Source organism: Cicer arietinum, chromosome 5 (assembly GCF_000331145.2).
Source record: "Cicer arietinum cultivar CDC Frontier isolate Library 1 chromosome 5, Cicar.CDCFrontier_v2.0, whole genome shotgun sequence".
NCBI classification, from domain to species: Eukaryota; Viridiplantae; Streptophyta; class Magnoliopsida; order Fabales; family Fabaceae; genus Cicer; species Cicer arietinum.
This window is the reverse complement of record NC_021164.2, coordinates 51,014,187-51,029,560: the sequence shown is the minus strand read 5'-3', so window position 1 is coordinate 51,029,560 and position 15,374 is coordinate 51,014,187. Positions and strand designations below refer to the sequence as shown.

General features: G+C 29.7%; 2 protein-coding genes across 2 annotated transcripts in view; one reads left to right on the top strand and one right to left on the bottom strand.

Moving 5' to 3' along the window:
• LOC140920307 (uncharacterized) overlaps positions 1–15,374 on the bottom strand; it is a 47,775-nt gene that overhangs the window by 30,711 nt on the left and 1,690 nt on the right. The window lies entirely within an intron of this gene.
• LOC101497835 (GDP-L-galactose phosphorylase 2-like) lies at positions 5,044–8,301 on the top strand. The gene is made up of 7 exons (XM_004514502.4): positions 5,044–5,695; positions 5,790–5,908; positions 6,179–6,238; positions 6,373–6,615; positions 6,869–7,054; positions 7,175–7,429; positions 7,685–8,301. The coding sequence occupies exons 1-7, from the start codon at positions 5,587–5,589 to the stop codon at positions 8,030–8,032; spliced, it is 1,320 nt and encodes a 439-aa protein (XP_004514559.1). The 5' UTR covers positions 5,044–5,586; the 3' UTR covers positions 8,033–8,301.

Sequence of the window (15,374 nt, the reverse complement as noted above, 5' to 3'; positions counted from 1 at the left end):
GTCCTCACAACCGTGAGATTTTCCACTAAGTGTTTAAAACAAGAACCTTCTTGGTTTTACAACACCTAGTTTAGATCAACCTTGATCTGCTACAAAGTGAAAACCTTTCCACCCAGAAAGGAGTTCAATCAAGTCACCTATCAACCTTGATAGGATTTCTTACAATCTACCCAAACTATACTAAACTCTTATAATTTGAGTTTTACAATAATGATGAGATTGTTTTTGTTAGAATCTGAGATGTCTCAACTCTTGTTTGAGATCTGATTCTTTGACAGAAAAAAACACAAGAATAATTCTAGGAATCGAATGGGAAAAATCAGAACTGATTCAATGTATGTGAGTGAGAGAAACTCAAGTATGATTGAATGATTGATGTTTTGTTCTTCATCTTGAAGCTGCATTTATAGACTTCAAGAAGGCTTGGGACAGCTCATATGGCTGTTGAAATAGGGCCAGATGTCATGAAAAAATTGTTGGATAAAGGCTGTCATAAAGCAAGAGTAATCACAGCTGCATCCAAGATTGATCATGAGAACCAGGATTGATCTTCGAATTTGTTTGTGATGAACTAACTTGTACTTTGTGATTGCGTCAGATGTCTGATTTGAGTGCATGCTTTTCAGTCACATGTGCAGGTTTAGAAAGGTACAATCAGTAGTGTTCTTTGCAGCTTGTAGCTTTGTACTTGCACTTGCCTCATTTGAAGAATGATCTTGTATTATGCCTTTATTGAAGCATGTCTTTGATTCTTCAAATTCTGGAACAAATGTGACTCAGATTGATCCTTTGCTGATTCTATATGAGAATATAAGATGAATGATGTTTCCAGGATTGATCTTTTTACAAGGAAACTGATTATCCTTGTTTATGCCATAAACGCAGATCGTTCTTCGTTTCTCAGTAGAAGATCAAGATCAATCTTCGTTTTCGTGAATAGCTTTAAGATCAATCTTCGTTTTCCAGAACTGCTTTCTTTGATCTGATTTGTGATGTTTGATACCTATCTTGTTTTAACATACTCAAAAACACATGTTAAATACCAAAACACTTAGAATCATAATTAGAATTCTTAATTAACTTTTTGTTTGTTTTCATCAAAACATTAAATTGAGATTTTGTCTCAACCGTTTCGTAATGATAAATGAGCCAAATATGATTCTAGTTTGTTTAATGCATTTTATAAATTGCATGGAATTATACATGAAACAGCTGCACCATATTCGTCAGAAATGAATGGTAAAGCTGAAAGAAAGAATATAACTCTTATTGAACTAGTTGTTGCTATTAATGTTAACACTAGTGTTGCATCTCATTGATGGGGGAAAATTTTATTGACTGTTTGTTATGTTTTGAATAGAGTTCCTAAATCTAAAACCAAAACATCTTCATAAGAGATTATGTTTTGTCTTATTTACGAACATGAGATTGTTTGGCTTACGTCAGAATCCCTAATCTCAAGCGAGTTAAACTCTCTAGTAGAGTCTATGAATGTGTATTCATTAGGTATGTAGTAAACAACAAAACATACAAGTTTTATTACCTAAATGCAGAAGTGATCATAAAGTCAAATAATATTGACTTCTATGAAAACAGACTCCCTTTAATATCGAGAAATAGTGGGGGTAGTGAACCAAATTATATTCCTATGATGAGGAGCACTGAGAGCAACAAACAAAGACGAAACAAAACCTTAAATAAATAAGAAAGCCAAAATTGATAAAGATTAAAGTCGATTATATGGCATATACCTTAGAATATGATCCTTCAAATCTTCAAGAAGCTTTATCATATTTGGACACAAATTTATGGCAAGAGGAGATAAACAATGAGATGAATTCTCTAGAGTCTAACACGATCTGACATTTAGTAGACTTACATCCTGGTTGCAAATTGATAGGTTGTAAATGGATATTGAAAAAGAAACTAAAATCCGATGCAACTTTTGATAAGTACAAGGCTCGTCTTGTAGCCAAAAGTTTTATAGAAAGAAAAAATATACATTTGTTCTACACTTTTTTACCAATCACTAGAATTACATACTCGTTGCACTTGTTGTGATTAATAACTTGAAGGTGCACCAAATGATGTCAAAACTACTTTTTTAAATGGTGACTTGCAAGAAGAAATATATATAGAACAACCTCATGGACGAGAAAATACGGTTTATAGGTTAAATATGTCTCTACATGGGCTTAAACAAGCTCCTAAACAATGACATGAAAAATTTGATAACTTGATTATATCGAATGAGTTTAAAGTGAATGAAAGTGACAAATGTATTTATTACCAATATGAAAATGACATTTGCACTATCATATGTGTCTATGTAGACAACCCACTCATATTTGGTTCAAACTTTCATAATGTAAATATTGTGAAATCATTGTTGTGTAACAACTTTGATATGAATGACCTAGGAAAAGGGAGTGTAATCCTTGGAATCAAGACTACTAGGTCAGAAAAACGTTTTTTTTTTATATCAGACTCACTATGTTGAAAATATCTCAAAGAAATGCAAATACTTTGACTGTAAACCTGTTTGCACACTATATAATTCAAGTGTAAAACTTTTCAAAAGTACTGATGAAAATGTTAAACAAACTGAATATGCGAGAATCATTGGCAGTCTCAGGTATGTCATTGATTGTACTAGACCCGACATTGTCTATGTCGTGGGACTATTGTGCAGGTTTATTAGTAGACCTAATATGTAGCATTGACACGCTATCGAGAGATCCATGAGATACCTTAAAAGGACCATGAGTTTGAGATTACACTATCAAATATTTCATGATGTTCTCGAAGGATACAATGATTCTGATTGGAATGTTTTATCAGATGACTCCAAAGCAGCCAATGGCTATATTTTTAGTATAGTCGATGGTGTTGTATCTTGCAAATCCAAGAAACAGACGATATTGACTCAGTCCACCATGGAATAGACCCTATGAAAATCTTTGAGAATAGACGTGATGAACCATTAATGCACGAGCTTTTAAGAATAACCATATGAAAATATTGTGAAGTGATATTAGATGAATATGCTATTATAAATTAGATAAGCATGATTCCCGAAGCGATGATATGATGAGGTAATAGAAACTCTTAATAAGATCTATACTCTATGTAAAGTGGAGTACCTAGCTATAAGAGTACTCTTGATACACTCACCTATGTGAATGTGGAAGTGGAGCCGCTTTTTATAGAATTTTGAGGCATAATTCCTAGAGCGTTCACTATATTGGGATAGACGTGCAGGACCATTAATGCATGAACTTTTGAGAATAATTCTATGTAAATGTTGTGTGACGAGCTTTTGAGAATACTTCTATGTAAATGTTGTGTGTGGATTTGATGTTAGAGATAGAGTTCAAGACTATGAGTCACTCTTATTGAATTTGAATCTTACTTACTATGCAAAAGTTTAAATCTTAAGACACGTCTATTTTTTAATTCAAGTGGGGGATTGTTGGAACATAAAGTATATTAATGTGTGAATTTAAAATTAGTTGAAGTCTCACATTGGAAAGATCACATAAATTGAGTGGTTTTCAACTCTATAAATACTAAAGTCTCATATTAGATATTTAACATATGTAAGTTTGATTCCATGACTATATAAAGAATATTAAACTCTTGTGAAAAATACACTAAAGTTGGATGCAATTCCCAATTTCTTTTCTCCCTCTTATGCTCGATGCACTTTCGAGCCACCTCTCCTTTTTATTTTTGTCCCTTCGATTTTTAAGTGGTCTTAATACCACTCTCCTTTTAGAGCGGTTTTGTGCTGTAGTCCTATCGATATTTTAGTGGTCCTAATACCACTGTCATTTTAGAGCGATGTTTAAGTCCTAATTATTTCGATTTATGAATGATCAAAGTACCATATTGGGAGTGCCTTTAACTTTCATACTGAGAGTGTAATTTTAAAATGTTTTCTATGATTCATTAGAAATTTTATATAATTTATCGGTGTTGGTGTCGTGAAACGTCTTAAAGAGAACAATCTAATACACGACTCAACCCAATATCATCTTCAGTGGACTGAAATTTATTTTGAAACTAAAAAACAACATTAACTAATTATAATATATTAAAATAAAAGACAAATAAAATAATTTAGAAACTATATTTATCTAACTTTTTATGGAGTAGAAGTTTATTTATGTTTGTTGATAACCGTGAAACTTATTTTATAGTCCTCTCCAATGAAATGAGATGAAGAGTCTTTTAAAAAAAATATCCATTATAATAGAAATAACTTTTTTTGTTTATAATTAACTTAAAACAATCTTAAATAAATATAATCAAAACTATTAAAATAGATTTTCATATGCAAAAGTTATTTTTCTATCAAATAATCTACAACAGATGAGTCTATAATTTAATATAAAGGAATAATTTTTATGAATGGAAATATTATAACAAGAGTTTAATAGTTTTACACATATATAATAAAATAATTTTATATTATCACTCATTTAATATCCATCATCTTACCGAATAATCCAAATTTAGTAACTTTTTAAAACTAATTACTATTTCTCTAAAACATTCATAAAAAAAAAAGTATATTTCTTTTTTTCTCTTGTAACAAATCAATTTCATAAATATATAAATAGTTAAAATTTTGTATGTCTAAAACGGTGAATCAAACGAAAACAGAAATAGAAAAATGCTATAATTTTAAATTTTTTTCATCTTTTGTTTTTTCCGTTTTTTTCTAAATTTTTATTGTTTCCAGCGACTACTAAAATTTCTGTTTAAAACATAATTATTGATTATAAAAAAATCAAATAAATACTAAAAGTATGAGTTTCTATATCCACATATTACTTCATAATATACACGATCTTGTTCCAAAAGATACACAACAAACAAGACCCAATCACAACCACATTCACATCCAAAACCATATAAATCTCCATCCTTTAAGACCACAAATTCTCTCTCATTTTAATTTTAATTTTAACTTGTTTTATTTTTTTTATCTTATTTTATTTTATCATTCTATAAAAACAAAACCTTGCTGATCCTCACACCAACCAAAAAAAACAACAACCCACATTCCGAATTGACCCCCTTCTCCAACCCCAATTCCCAAAATTTCTGTTTTTACAGTTTCATAGGGTGGGTTGGAGATTTTTCGTTAAAAGAGAAAATCAACAACAAAAAAGGAGAGAATTTTAGGTATTTGTGAGGGAGGGGTTTAAAAAACCCAAAAGGGTATCGAAGAATTGTAGACATCATCACGGCTATTCAAAGGGTTCCACGGTTTCTGTCTCATGCCCGTTGTGTACGACGCAAGGGTTGTGTGATTGAGACCAACCCTTCGCCGCACGGCGGGCGAGGTGCTTTGCCTTCTGAAGGTGGTAGTCCCTCTGACCTTCTTTTCCTTGCTGGCGGTGGTTCTCCAAGAGTTTAGGGTTTAGACTTTAGGATTTAGAATTAAAGTTTATTATTTAATTTCTGTTTAAGATCTAATTCTTCAAAAACAAAAAAAAAACAAAAAAATTCTTCTAGCTTTTGTTGTTGTTGTTGTTTTTGGATTTCGTGAGAGGTTTATCAACAGAGAGAAAAAAGATGTTGAGTATTAAGAGGGTTCCTACTGTGGTTTCCAATTATCAAAAAGATGAGGATGCTCCTGTTAGTGGTTGTGGTAGAAATTGTCTCAAGAGTTGTTGCATTCAAGGTATTTTCTTTTAATTGGTGTTTGAATTATTATTATTTTTTTAATTATGAATGATGAATTGATGATGATGTGTTTTTGTGTTTTTTGGTAATAGAGGCGAAGCTCCCTTTGTATGGTTTCAAAAAGGGTGACAATGTTGAGGGAAAGGACTTGTCTCTCATTGCATGTAAGGAAGGCCCTGTGGCTTTTTTGGACTCAATTATTCTTGGACAGGTAGTTATGGAATTTTGATGGTTATATATGAATCACAGATATAGGACACGACACTCTGACATGTAGATACCAATAATGATTTAAATAAATAGAAATGATTGAACATAATTACTAGTGGCGTTGCCGTGTGGCTGTTTACTGACACGTCATCAATCTGCAGTGTTGGTGTTACATAGATTGTTGTGAACAAGTTTAAATTTTCTTAGTTACTTATTTATTTATTGTTGTGTACTATTATGTTATGTAAGTTTTGAATTTTTGATTGTGTAGTGGGAGGATCGCATGCAGAGAGGTCTTTTCCGTTACGATGTTACTACCTGTGAAACCAAGGTTTTAATTGGATTCTCTATTTGTTATTATTATTGTTGTTGTAATTTTCTTATGGTTTTGTTTTGGTTTATATTGTTTGCATGAATTTTACTAGTGAACTTGGTTTCATACACACGTGGTATTTTTTGGGGTAGGTGATTCCTGGCAAGTACGGTTTCATTGCTCAGTTGAACGAGGGTCGTCACCTCAAGAAGAGGCCAACTGAGTTCCGAGTTGACAAGGTTCTCCAGCCGTTTGATGAAACAAAATTCAACTTCACTAAAGTTGGACAAGAAGAGATCCTGTTTCAATTTGAGGCTAGCAGTGATGGGGAACCTCAATTCTTTCCCAATGCGCCTATTGATGTTGAAAATTCTCCTAGTTTTGTTGCCATCAATGTATGTTTATCGAATTTTATTTGTAAGATCTTTTTGTCATTTAGTGCATGGTTTTAAATAGCTGTCGCAATTACGGCTACATTGTGATTCTTTATATTGCTATAAAGTGGGGGCAAATGTAGCCACAATTGTTGTCACGATGCGGTTGCAGAGACCTCCAAAACCTTGCATACTATAATTTAAAATCTTGCTTGAGGGTTCGGATAGAAAAGTTGTTTATATAATACTGTCTGTTCATATACTCTCTTAACAGGTTAGTCCTATTGAATATGGGCACGTGTTGCTGATTCCTCGAATTTTCGAGTGTTTGCCCCAAAGGATAGATCGTGCGAGCTTCATGCTTGCACTTCACATGGCAGCTGATGCAGGAAATCCATATTTTCGATTGGGCTACAATAGCTTGGGGGCATTTGCTACTATTAACCATCTTCACTTCCAGGTACTCATACTAAACAACTTGCAAATAGATTAGATCACCCACCTTATTTTTTCACATTGATTATTGTCTTATTGCGTTCCTATCTAGTGTTCTGGCGTTGATGAAACCATGATTTTGCAGGCGTATTATTTGTCCATGCCTTTTCCAATTGAGAAGGCTGCTACTAAGAAAATCGCCAAATTGAATGGTGATGTGAAAATATCTGAATTGTTGAACTATCCAGTCAGAGGTCTCGTCTTTGAGAGTGGTACTGGTCATGCTCTTGACGATTTAGCAAACACTGTTTCTGAAGCCTGTATCTGCCTTCAACACAACAACATACCTTACAATGTACTTATTTCTGACTGCGGACGCCGAGTTTTTCTCTTACCACAGGTAAATTGCTTTCTGAGTCTATCTCAAGCATGATTTTTAATTTGTGGTCGCCTCATGGCATGATGTTTGATATTGTAGAGAATCACAGGCAAATGAGACCTCTAATGTGGCCTCAGAGACACCAAAAACCTTGATGTCATGTCTCATGATATTGCGGCCGAAATCTTTTTAAAACCTTCTTTTAAGTTGCTTGAAATCTCATTCCGTAGTTGCACAAATAATTTATTCGGCAACTAATGTGAATTTTTGCAACAGTGCTATGCAGAGAAACAAGCTCTTGGAGAAGTGAGTGCCGAGCTTCTGGACACGCAAGTTAATCCGGCCGTGTGGGAAATTAGCGGACACATGGTGTTAAAGAGGAAGAAGGACTTTGATGAGGCGTCTGAATCCAATGCTTGGAGGCTTCTTGCTGAGGTTTCTCTCTCTGAAGAGAGGTTTGAAGAAGTCAACACTCTAATTTTTCAAGCCATTACATCTGATAAGATTGATATCATGACACCGACGCCGCAATGTCCCAAGGAAGTTGAGGAAGCTGATGCAGTTAGCTCAAGCACTCAACCTGCTATTGTTGCTGGTTCACATGAATGCCTTGTTCTTCAGTAGAAACTAACAAGGCTATGATGAATAAAATAAAATCTTAGTGCTTTTAATATAATGTGGTTCTGCTATAAATTTCAAGTCTGAAGTATAACTATTATGATTGCTTCATGAACTTGATAGAATAAGTGGTTTGTATTTGATATCTACTTAATGCTTGATTATGTTTCATAGTTCATTGAAAAATATATTTGTAATAATTGCTCTTTCGACTGGATAGATATTTGTAGATTTATTACCTCCGTCTTAAAATATAATCACTTTTTTAGATGTCATATATTAGATGTATTTATTATTATTTTAAAATATTTTTTTTATTAATACGACAAAATAAATCTAATCCATTTAGTATAAATATTTTTTTTACAAGAATATGAACTTTTTTTTTTAAAACATTAACATATAAAATGAATATATGATTAATGATCTTATTGATTATAAGAGAAAATGATATTTTTACTAAGATATCGTTATTAAGTGTTAATATATTCACTATTATTACCAATGAAAGTGAACAATATTAAATTGAAAGTAAAAAATATATTATTAATTAAAAGTATAATTGAAAAAATAAAAAATTGATTAGAGTATATTTAAAAACAATAATTAATATTACACTGTGATTTGAAAATGAAATTTGTTTGTGATAAATTACTTTATAAATGTGGTATATAAATAACAATATTAATTAGTGTTTTTAAATTAGAATATTTATGTTTGAAAATGATGGTCGGAAAAGATAAAACTATGGGTATCCTGATCTAATATAGGACTATTTTATAATATCTTGAGAATTAAAATTAATTTTTTATACTATAAATAAATTGTTTGTTTGATTCATATATGGGTTCTTGTAAAAAAAAAATAATATATAGGTTTGATGTGGATGCAAGTGGACTGCTTTTGAATCTTGGTCAAAATTGATTGCTCAATGTTACGTTAGTTTTTAATTGGAATAGAACCAACACTTACAAACAAATTGTTGGTTTTTTTTAAAAGAAAAATCTTTGGTTGGCTTTTATATTTTTGACAAAGAGCTTTGGTTAGCGGGACGGATCCGGAAACCTATCAAACCAAGCATGAGGCCGCAACCGCTCTATTCTTTTCTCTTTACTATATTATTATACAAATTTTAGTTTTTCTATTATGTTTAAAGTGAATTTTTAGTTTTATATTTCTAAAATCGTTAATTATTATAATTAATTTTATTTATATATTAAAATATTTAAAATTGGTTTATTTTATATATAATAAAATATTTATTAAACTTTTTTAATAATTAAAATTTTAAATATTTGTGTAAAATATTTAAAATTTTACTTATTTTATTTTTAATATTTAAATTTATTATATTTTTAATATTACTTGATATTAATTTTATTTTTACGTGAAAATATTTAAATTAAATTTATTTTATTTTATTTATAAATTAAAATTTGATTTTAAAATATTTAAATAAAATAAATAATGAAATTATTTTATAAAAAAGTAAATAATATATAAATATTAATTATTTTATTTTTAATAACTTAATATATAATTAAAATAATAATAAAATTAATTACAATAATAATAATTTAAAAATTATTTTATCCAAGTAAAAAATGTTAATAAGTGTCATGTAATAAAATATGATAGGGGATTGAAAAAAATCTAAGAATTAGTTTATAGAGACAAAAAATTAGTTTTAGACAAAGGAGATTAAAAATTTATTTTTGAAAAAAATAAAGTTATCAAAAATATATTTAAGTATTTTTTTATTTATTTATAAAACTTTAGAATAAATAATAAATACCACTGTAAAATCACTGAACTTTTTAAATCATGAAGATATGTTAAACTTGTATTTGTACGTCTTTTTTTAATGATTTTTTTGTTGATAATGTCCTGAATGATCTCTTGTAACCATTTTTTTTCTTTCATAAGTTTCTAGATTCACTAACCATTTTCAATAGATTCAACTATGGGTTGTGTCGCCAATCATTTTATTTCCCATCATTTAAGAATTAAAAAACTTATATTTTGCATTCATGTGAATTAGTGTGAGAATGTTTATCCAACGTGATACCCCAAGGGTCCAATGATGATGATGAAGAGTGTCACGCAAAACAAAATTCACTAGATTCAGAACTCACGTTAAGCATAAAGCACTCAATTTATGGAGTGATAACTATGAAACTCACGTTAAACCTAAAGCAACCAAGGAACATTTTCACAATACAAGCCTTAGATCAATGTCGACTACGCATAGCATGTGCCCACATAGTTGTCATCCATGTAAGGAAAACATGATAGGCATCCCAAATACAATGCGTTTTTTAATTGTACAAAAATCAAATATTTATTGGCCTAATCTCTATATATAGCTTTCAAAATCCATGCCTCTTTATATTACCTTGTACCATGTTATAGTATTAGTTACTTTGGAGTATTCCGTAAACTCATTTTTCATATTTTTTATTTTTTTGCTATTAAAAGAAAAAATACATTCCCTTGTCTTGCCCCACATGTTCATCATGAACATAATACAAGTACATAGTTTGGCATTTGTGACAATGCTAATTTTGGTTTTGCCGCAAAATATTAATAGTGTGATTTCATCATCGTATTCACCATGGATAAAAAAAGTTGTGAAACAAAGGCCTTTTGGATGTCGTGGAAGACTGTGGATGTGCAACAAAGGAGAATTTCCTCCTAGAAGCATGTGTTGTAAAAACCGTTGTGTGAATGTTACATCTGATAGAAACAATTGTGGTTGGTGTCATATTAGATGTCCTTTTAATTGGAAATGTTGTCGAGGTTTGTGCAGGGATACAAACTTTAGCATTTTTAATTGTGGTAGGTGTGGACATAGATGTCCTTTTGGGGAATTTTGTTTCTTTGGTATGTGCGGCTATGGGATGGGATCTTCTCCATTTCTTCCTATGCCGTCAAAACAAAAACAACCTATAACACCACAAGTACCATATATCCCACCTTATCGTTATCCACCACCAACTACTTCAAAAGAGGAATTTTAATTGACTAATTGTTTTAAAGTGTATTTTATAAAAGTACTATGTGTGGATTGTAAAGATTCAAAATTTCATTTTTTATTTGATGCAATATTCAATTGGTAAAGAGTTGTATAGTAATTTCCTTCAACATTATTTCACTTGTTCTCGATGTTAAGCTCTACATAGATAAATGATGTAATAAAATATAGTTGGTTGTGGTATGAGATTTTGGGATGTAGACTAATTTAAAATCATTGAAATAAGCGTATTTTGATGTAATATTTCTATATTTTGATTTTAACAAGTACTTTAGAGACATTTGTTAACATTTTTCTACTTTAATGAAGAGTATGTGTTTTATTGTTTTCGGTGGAAGAAATTAAAGATTCATCTTAACATTGTACTTAACTAGAACAAAGTTTAATCATTGTCTCTTCCATGGATAGTAAAAATTTATTCAACATATTGTTAGGTAGACATTTTTTCTATGTTGATATGATGGACAAGTGTCTGTATCTATTATTCTATTATAATAATTAAAACAGAACCCTTCAAAGTTCTTCCTATATGTCACATCCTCCAATATTTGCCAACTCACCAAAATTCTGATGTGGCACATTCCAAATTCATCTTTTATTCTATTATGTTTTGTTTCTTGAATATACAATACAAACATTTTCATTTGTCCAAGTACAATTATTTCATACATTATATAATTTCAGTTTTAATTTATCACTAATGACCCATCAATACATTTAAAAAGCTATAATTACTCATCAAAACTTTCATTTCAATAACCCATAAAAAAATACAAATTATTCAATATCTTCAAATCATGACAATGCAAGTTCGGCTACATACACCCATTCTATTTTTCAACCACTCTCTTGTAAATTATAAGTTCAAACAATGATAACGACATTATGAAATGCAACCAATGTACAACTATTTGTGTGACACACTATTAATTCATGGCTTCAATAATATTATTTTTATATTGTCAATTATTGTTCAAGATCATATATCAATATTAATTGCATATGAAATGACTTTTTTTTTTCTAAGTTGAATGTGTATCCCATAATATTTTTTCTTTTTATAATTAAAAATACACAAATCATAATTGAAACAAAAAAAAAAGAATAATATTAAATATTTGAAAATAAAGTACTTCTAACTATTTCATTATTCACTTGAAACTTTCTATGTCTTAAACATTCATAGACTTTTATTGCCTATAATTTTTTTCAACCACTCTTGAAGTTTCTTGACTGTGTCAAATTATTATTTTAAAATTTCAAAGCAGACACGAATGAATTTTTTCAATATTTTAGATTTAACAAACTATCATCCACGAATGAATGTTATAATATATCACAAAGCACACAATATTATTAGAAGAACCACTTCAATGAAATAAAAAAAGTTTGAATAAACCAATTCCACATTTAAATATATTTTGCAAGAATTGTATTAGTCAACAATGTTTTACTTTTTCTTTTGTCCTAAAGCAAATCTAGCTTATATATAATTATTCAAAAATATATTTACCTTTAAGTACATAAATACATCAAGATGTATCTTCAAAAGAATATAAACTATCCAATATCTTCAAATCATGGCAATGCAAGTTCGACTACATACACACATCAAGATCTATCTTCTATTTTTCAACCACTCTCTTGTAAATTCTAAGTTCAAACAATGATAACGACATTATAAAATGCAACCAATGTACAACTATTTATGTGACACACTATTAATTCACAAATACTTTAATAATATTGTTTTTATATTGTCAATTATTGTTCAAGATCATATATCAATATTATTGCATATAAAATGAGTTTTTTTTTCTAGGTTGAATGTGTCTTCTATAACATTTTTTCTTTTTATAATTAAAAAAACACAAATTATAATTGAAAAAAAAAGAATAATATTAAATATTTGAAAATGAAGTACTTCTAACTATTTCATTATTCACTCGAAACTTTTTATGTCTTAAACATTCACAAACTTTTCTTGCCTATAATTTTTTTCAACTACTCTTGAAGTTTATTGACTGTGTCAAATAATTATTTAAAATTCCAAAGCACACATGAATGAATTGTTTTAATATTTTGGATTTAACAAACTATCACTCACGAATGAATGTTATAATATATCACAAAGCACACAATATTATTAGAAGAACAACTTCAATGAAATAAAAAAAGTTTGAATAAACCAATTCCACATTTAAATATATTTTGCAAGAATTGTTTTAGTCAACAATGTTTTACTTCTTCTTTTGTACTAAAGCAAACCTAGCTTATATATAATTATTTAAAAATATATTTACCTTTAAGTACATAAACACTTGAGTATATTCTACTATAAAACAAAATTAACATTACTTTTAAATTACATATTATTGTTATTTTATACTTAGTAATATATTAAATTTTACTGCGCAACGTGCGGGTTATTCTCTAGTTGTGATTATTTTGATTCTTTAGTATATTGGATTGTACAATCCTTATTCTTTATTTTTAATATACTATCTTCTCTAATTTCATACTAATAAAATACGATTTATGTAATTGAACCATAATTTTAGGCGTGAAAAAAGTTAGGGTATATCAATTTGAAATTGTGATACATGAGAAGGATAATAGCTATAATGTTTATCTATTTGTCTCTGATACCAATTGCTATAATTTAACAATATTAGATATGTTCATATTTGAATTGAGATGTCTCATCTAGATAGCGGATCGAAAGGAAGAAAGCTATGTGAATGGTAATGTATGGTCGAAATTCATGATGTAATAGGTGCATGTTGGTGCGAGTTCTACAACAACTCTGACACTTAAGTCAGTATATGATTGAGACAGGCACTACGCGAAAAACTGCATTTTACATCGCTTTTTTTAATCCATTTACAACGCTTTTTCAAAAAAAAAAGCGTTGTGGAATCGAGCGCTGTAAAAGATACAACAGCGCTTTTAAAAAAGCGCTATAAAACATGTAAATATAACGCGCACTTGTTATGCACATTTTACAACGCTTTTTCAAAAAAGCGCTGTAAAATGCACCCCATTATATGAGTTATGGGTCTGCTTTTAGAGCGCTTTTTAACAAAAGCTTGTAACATGCACACCCATTATATGAAATTATAGGTGTGCATTTTACAATGCTTTTTTGAGAAAGCGCTGTAACATGCACACCCATTATATGAAATTATGGGTCTGCATTTTACAACACTTGTTTGAGAAAGCGTTGTAAAATGCACACCCATTATATGAAATTATGGGTCTGCATTTTACAGCGCTTTTGTTGTACATTTTACAGCGTTTTCTCAAGAAAGTGCTGTAAAATGTACACCATTATAGCGCTTTACAACAACATTTTACAGCGCTTTTTAAAAAAAACGTTGTAAAATGTGTTTTTTTTTTAAACGCTGTAAATTAATTATTTGAAATGAAAAGCGCTTTTTAGCTTTTTATGGCATTTTTTTTTAGAAAGCGCTGTCTTTTATCTTTGTATCCAAAATTATTTTGATCCAAAATCAGTTCACAATCAGTGCACACAACAACAAAACATATTCAAACCATAAGCAGTTCACACAATCAGTAGAACAGAAATCAGAACTCTGTAACTTAATTAACATATATGTAACTCTGTAACTCTGTAATTTACAACCTAATTAACTACATTCAGATACATATATATATAACCTAATTTACAACCTAATTAACTACATTCAGATACATATATATATAACCTAATTTACAACCTAAACTACATTCAGATCCATATGCATGTTCATATATTGTGTCCTATGATCATTTACATATAATAACTAACAGAATATACATAATATGCACTAGCTACCATATAATATTCAGATCCCTTGCCCAGCAGCAAGCTATTTCCCAGAAAATCAAATAATTTGCATGTCAAGCTTATACTGACACCAGTCTTCCTTTAATTCCATCATATCTTCCTCAGAATATGATGGACTGGATTTGTCAAAGTATTGCAATATAAAAATTGAACATATTATATTAAGTTAGTATCAAATATATAGATAATTTATATATGAAAATCATATAATGCAAATACCGTACCGTTTCTGGGATAATAGTTTTATTCTTCTCAACAATCTCCTTCATGAATCTCAATACGTAGTACCCACAGTCGATGTTATTTGTTTGACGAGGGCACTTTATTGAGATCCATGTAATGTTATTAGACTTCTGCTTCGACACTTTAGCACCTCTTTGAGCTCGATAAACTTTTAAGGCACTATCGAATGAATAAATGTGATTATTAGAGCATGAATATATATATATATATATATATATATA

Coding starts and splice junctions, on each gene's coding strand:
- LOC101497835 (XM_004514502.4), top strand. CDS start 5,587: ATGTTGAGTATTAAGAGGGTTCCTACTGTGGTTTCCAATTATCAAAAA. Junction 5,909..6,178: donor ACTCAATTATTCTTGGACAG/GTAGTTATGGAA, acceptor TTGATTGTGTAG/TGGGAGGATCGCATGCAGAG. Junction 6,616..6,868: donor CTAGTTTTGTTGCCATCAAT/GTATGTTTATCG, acceptor CTCTCTTAACAG/GTTAGTCCTATTGAATATGG.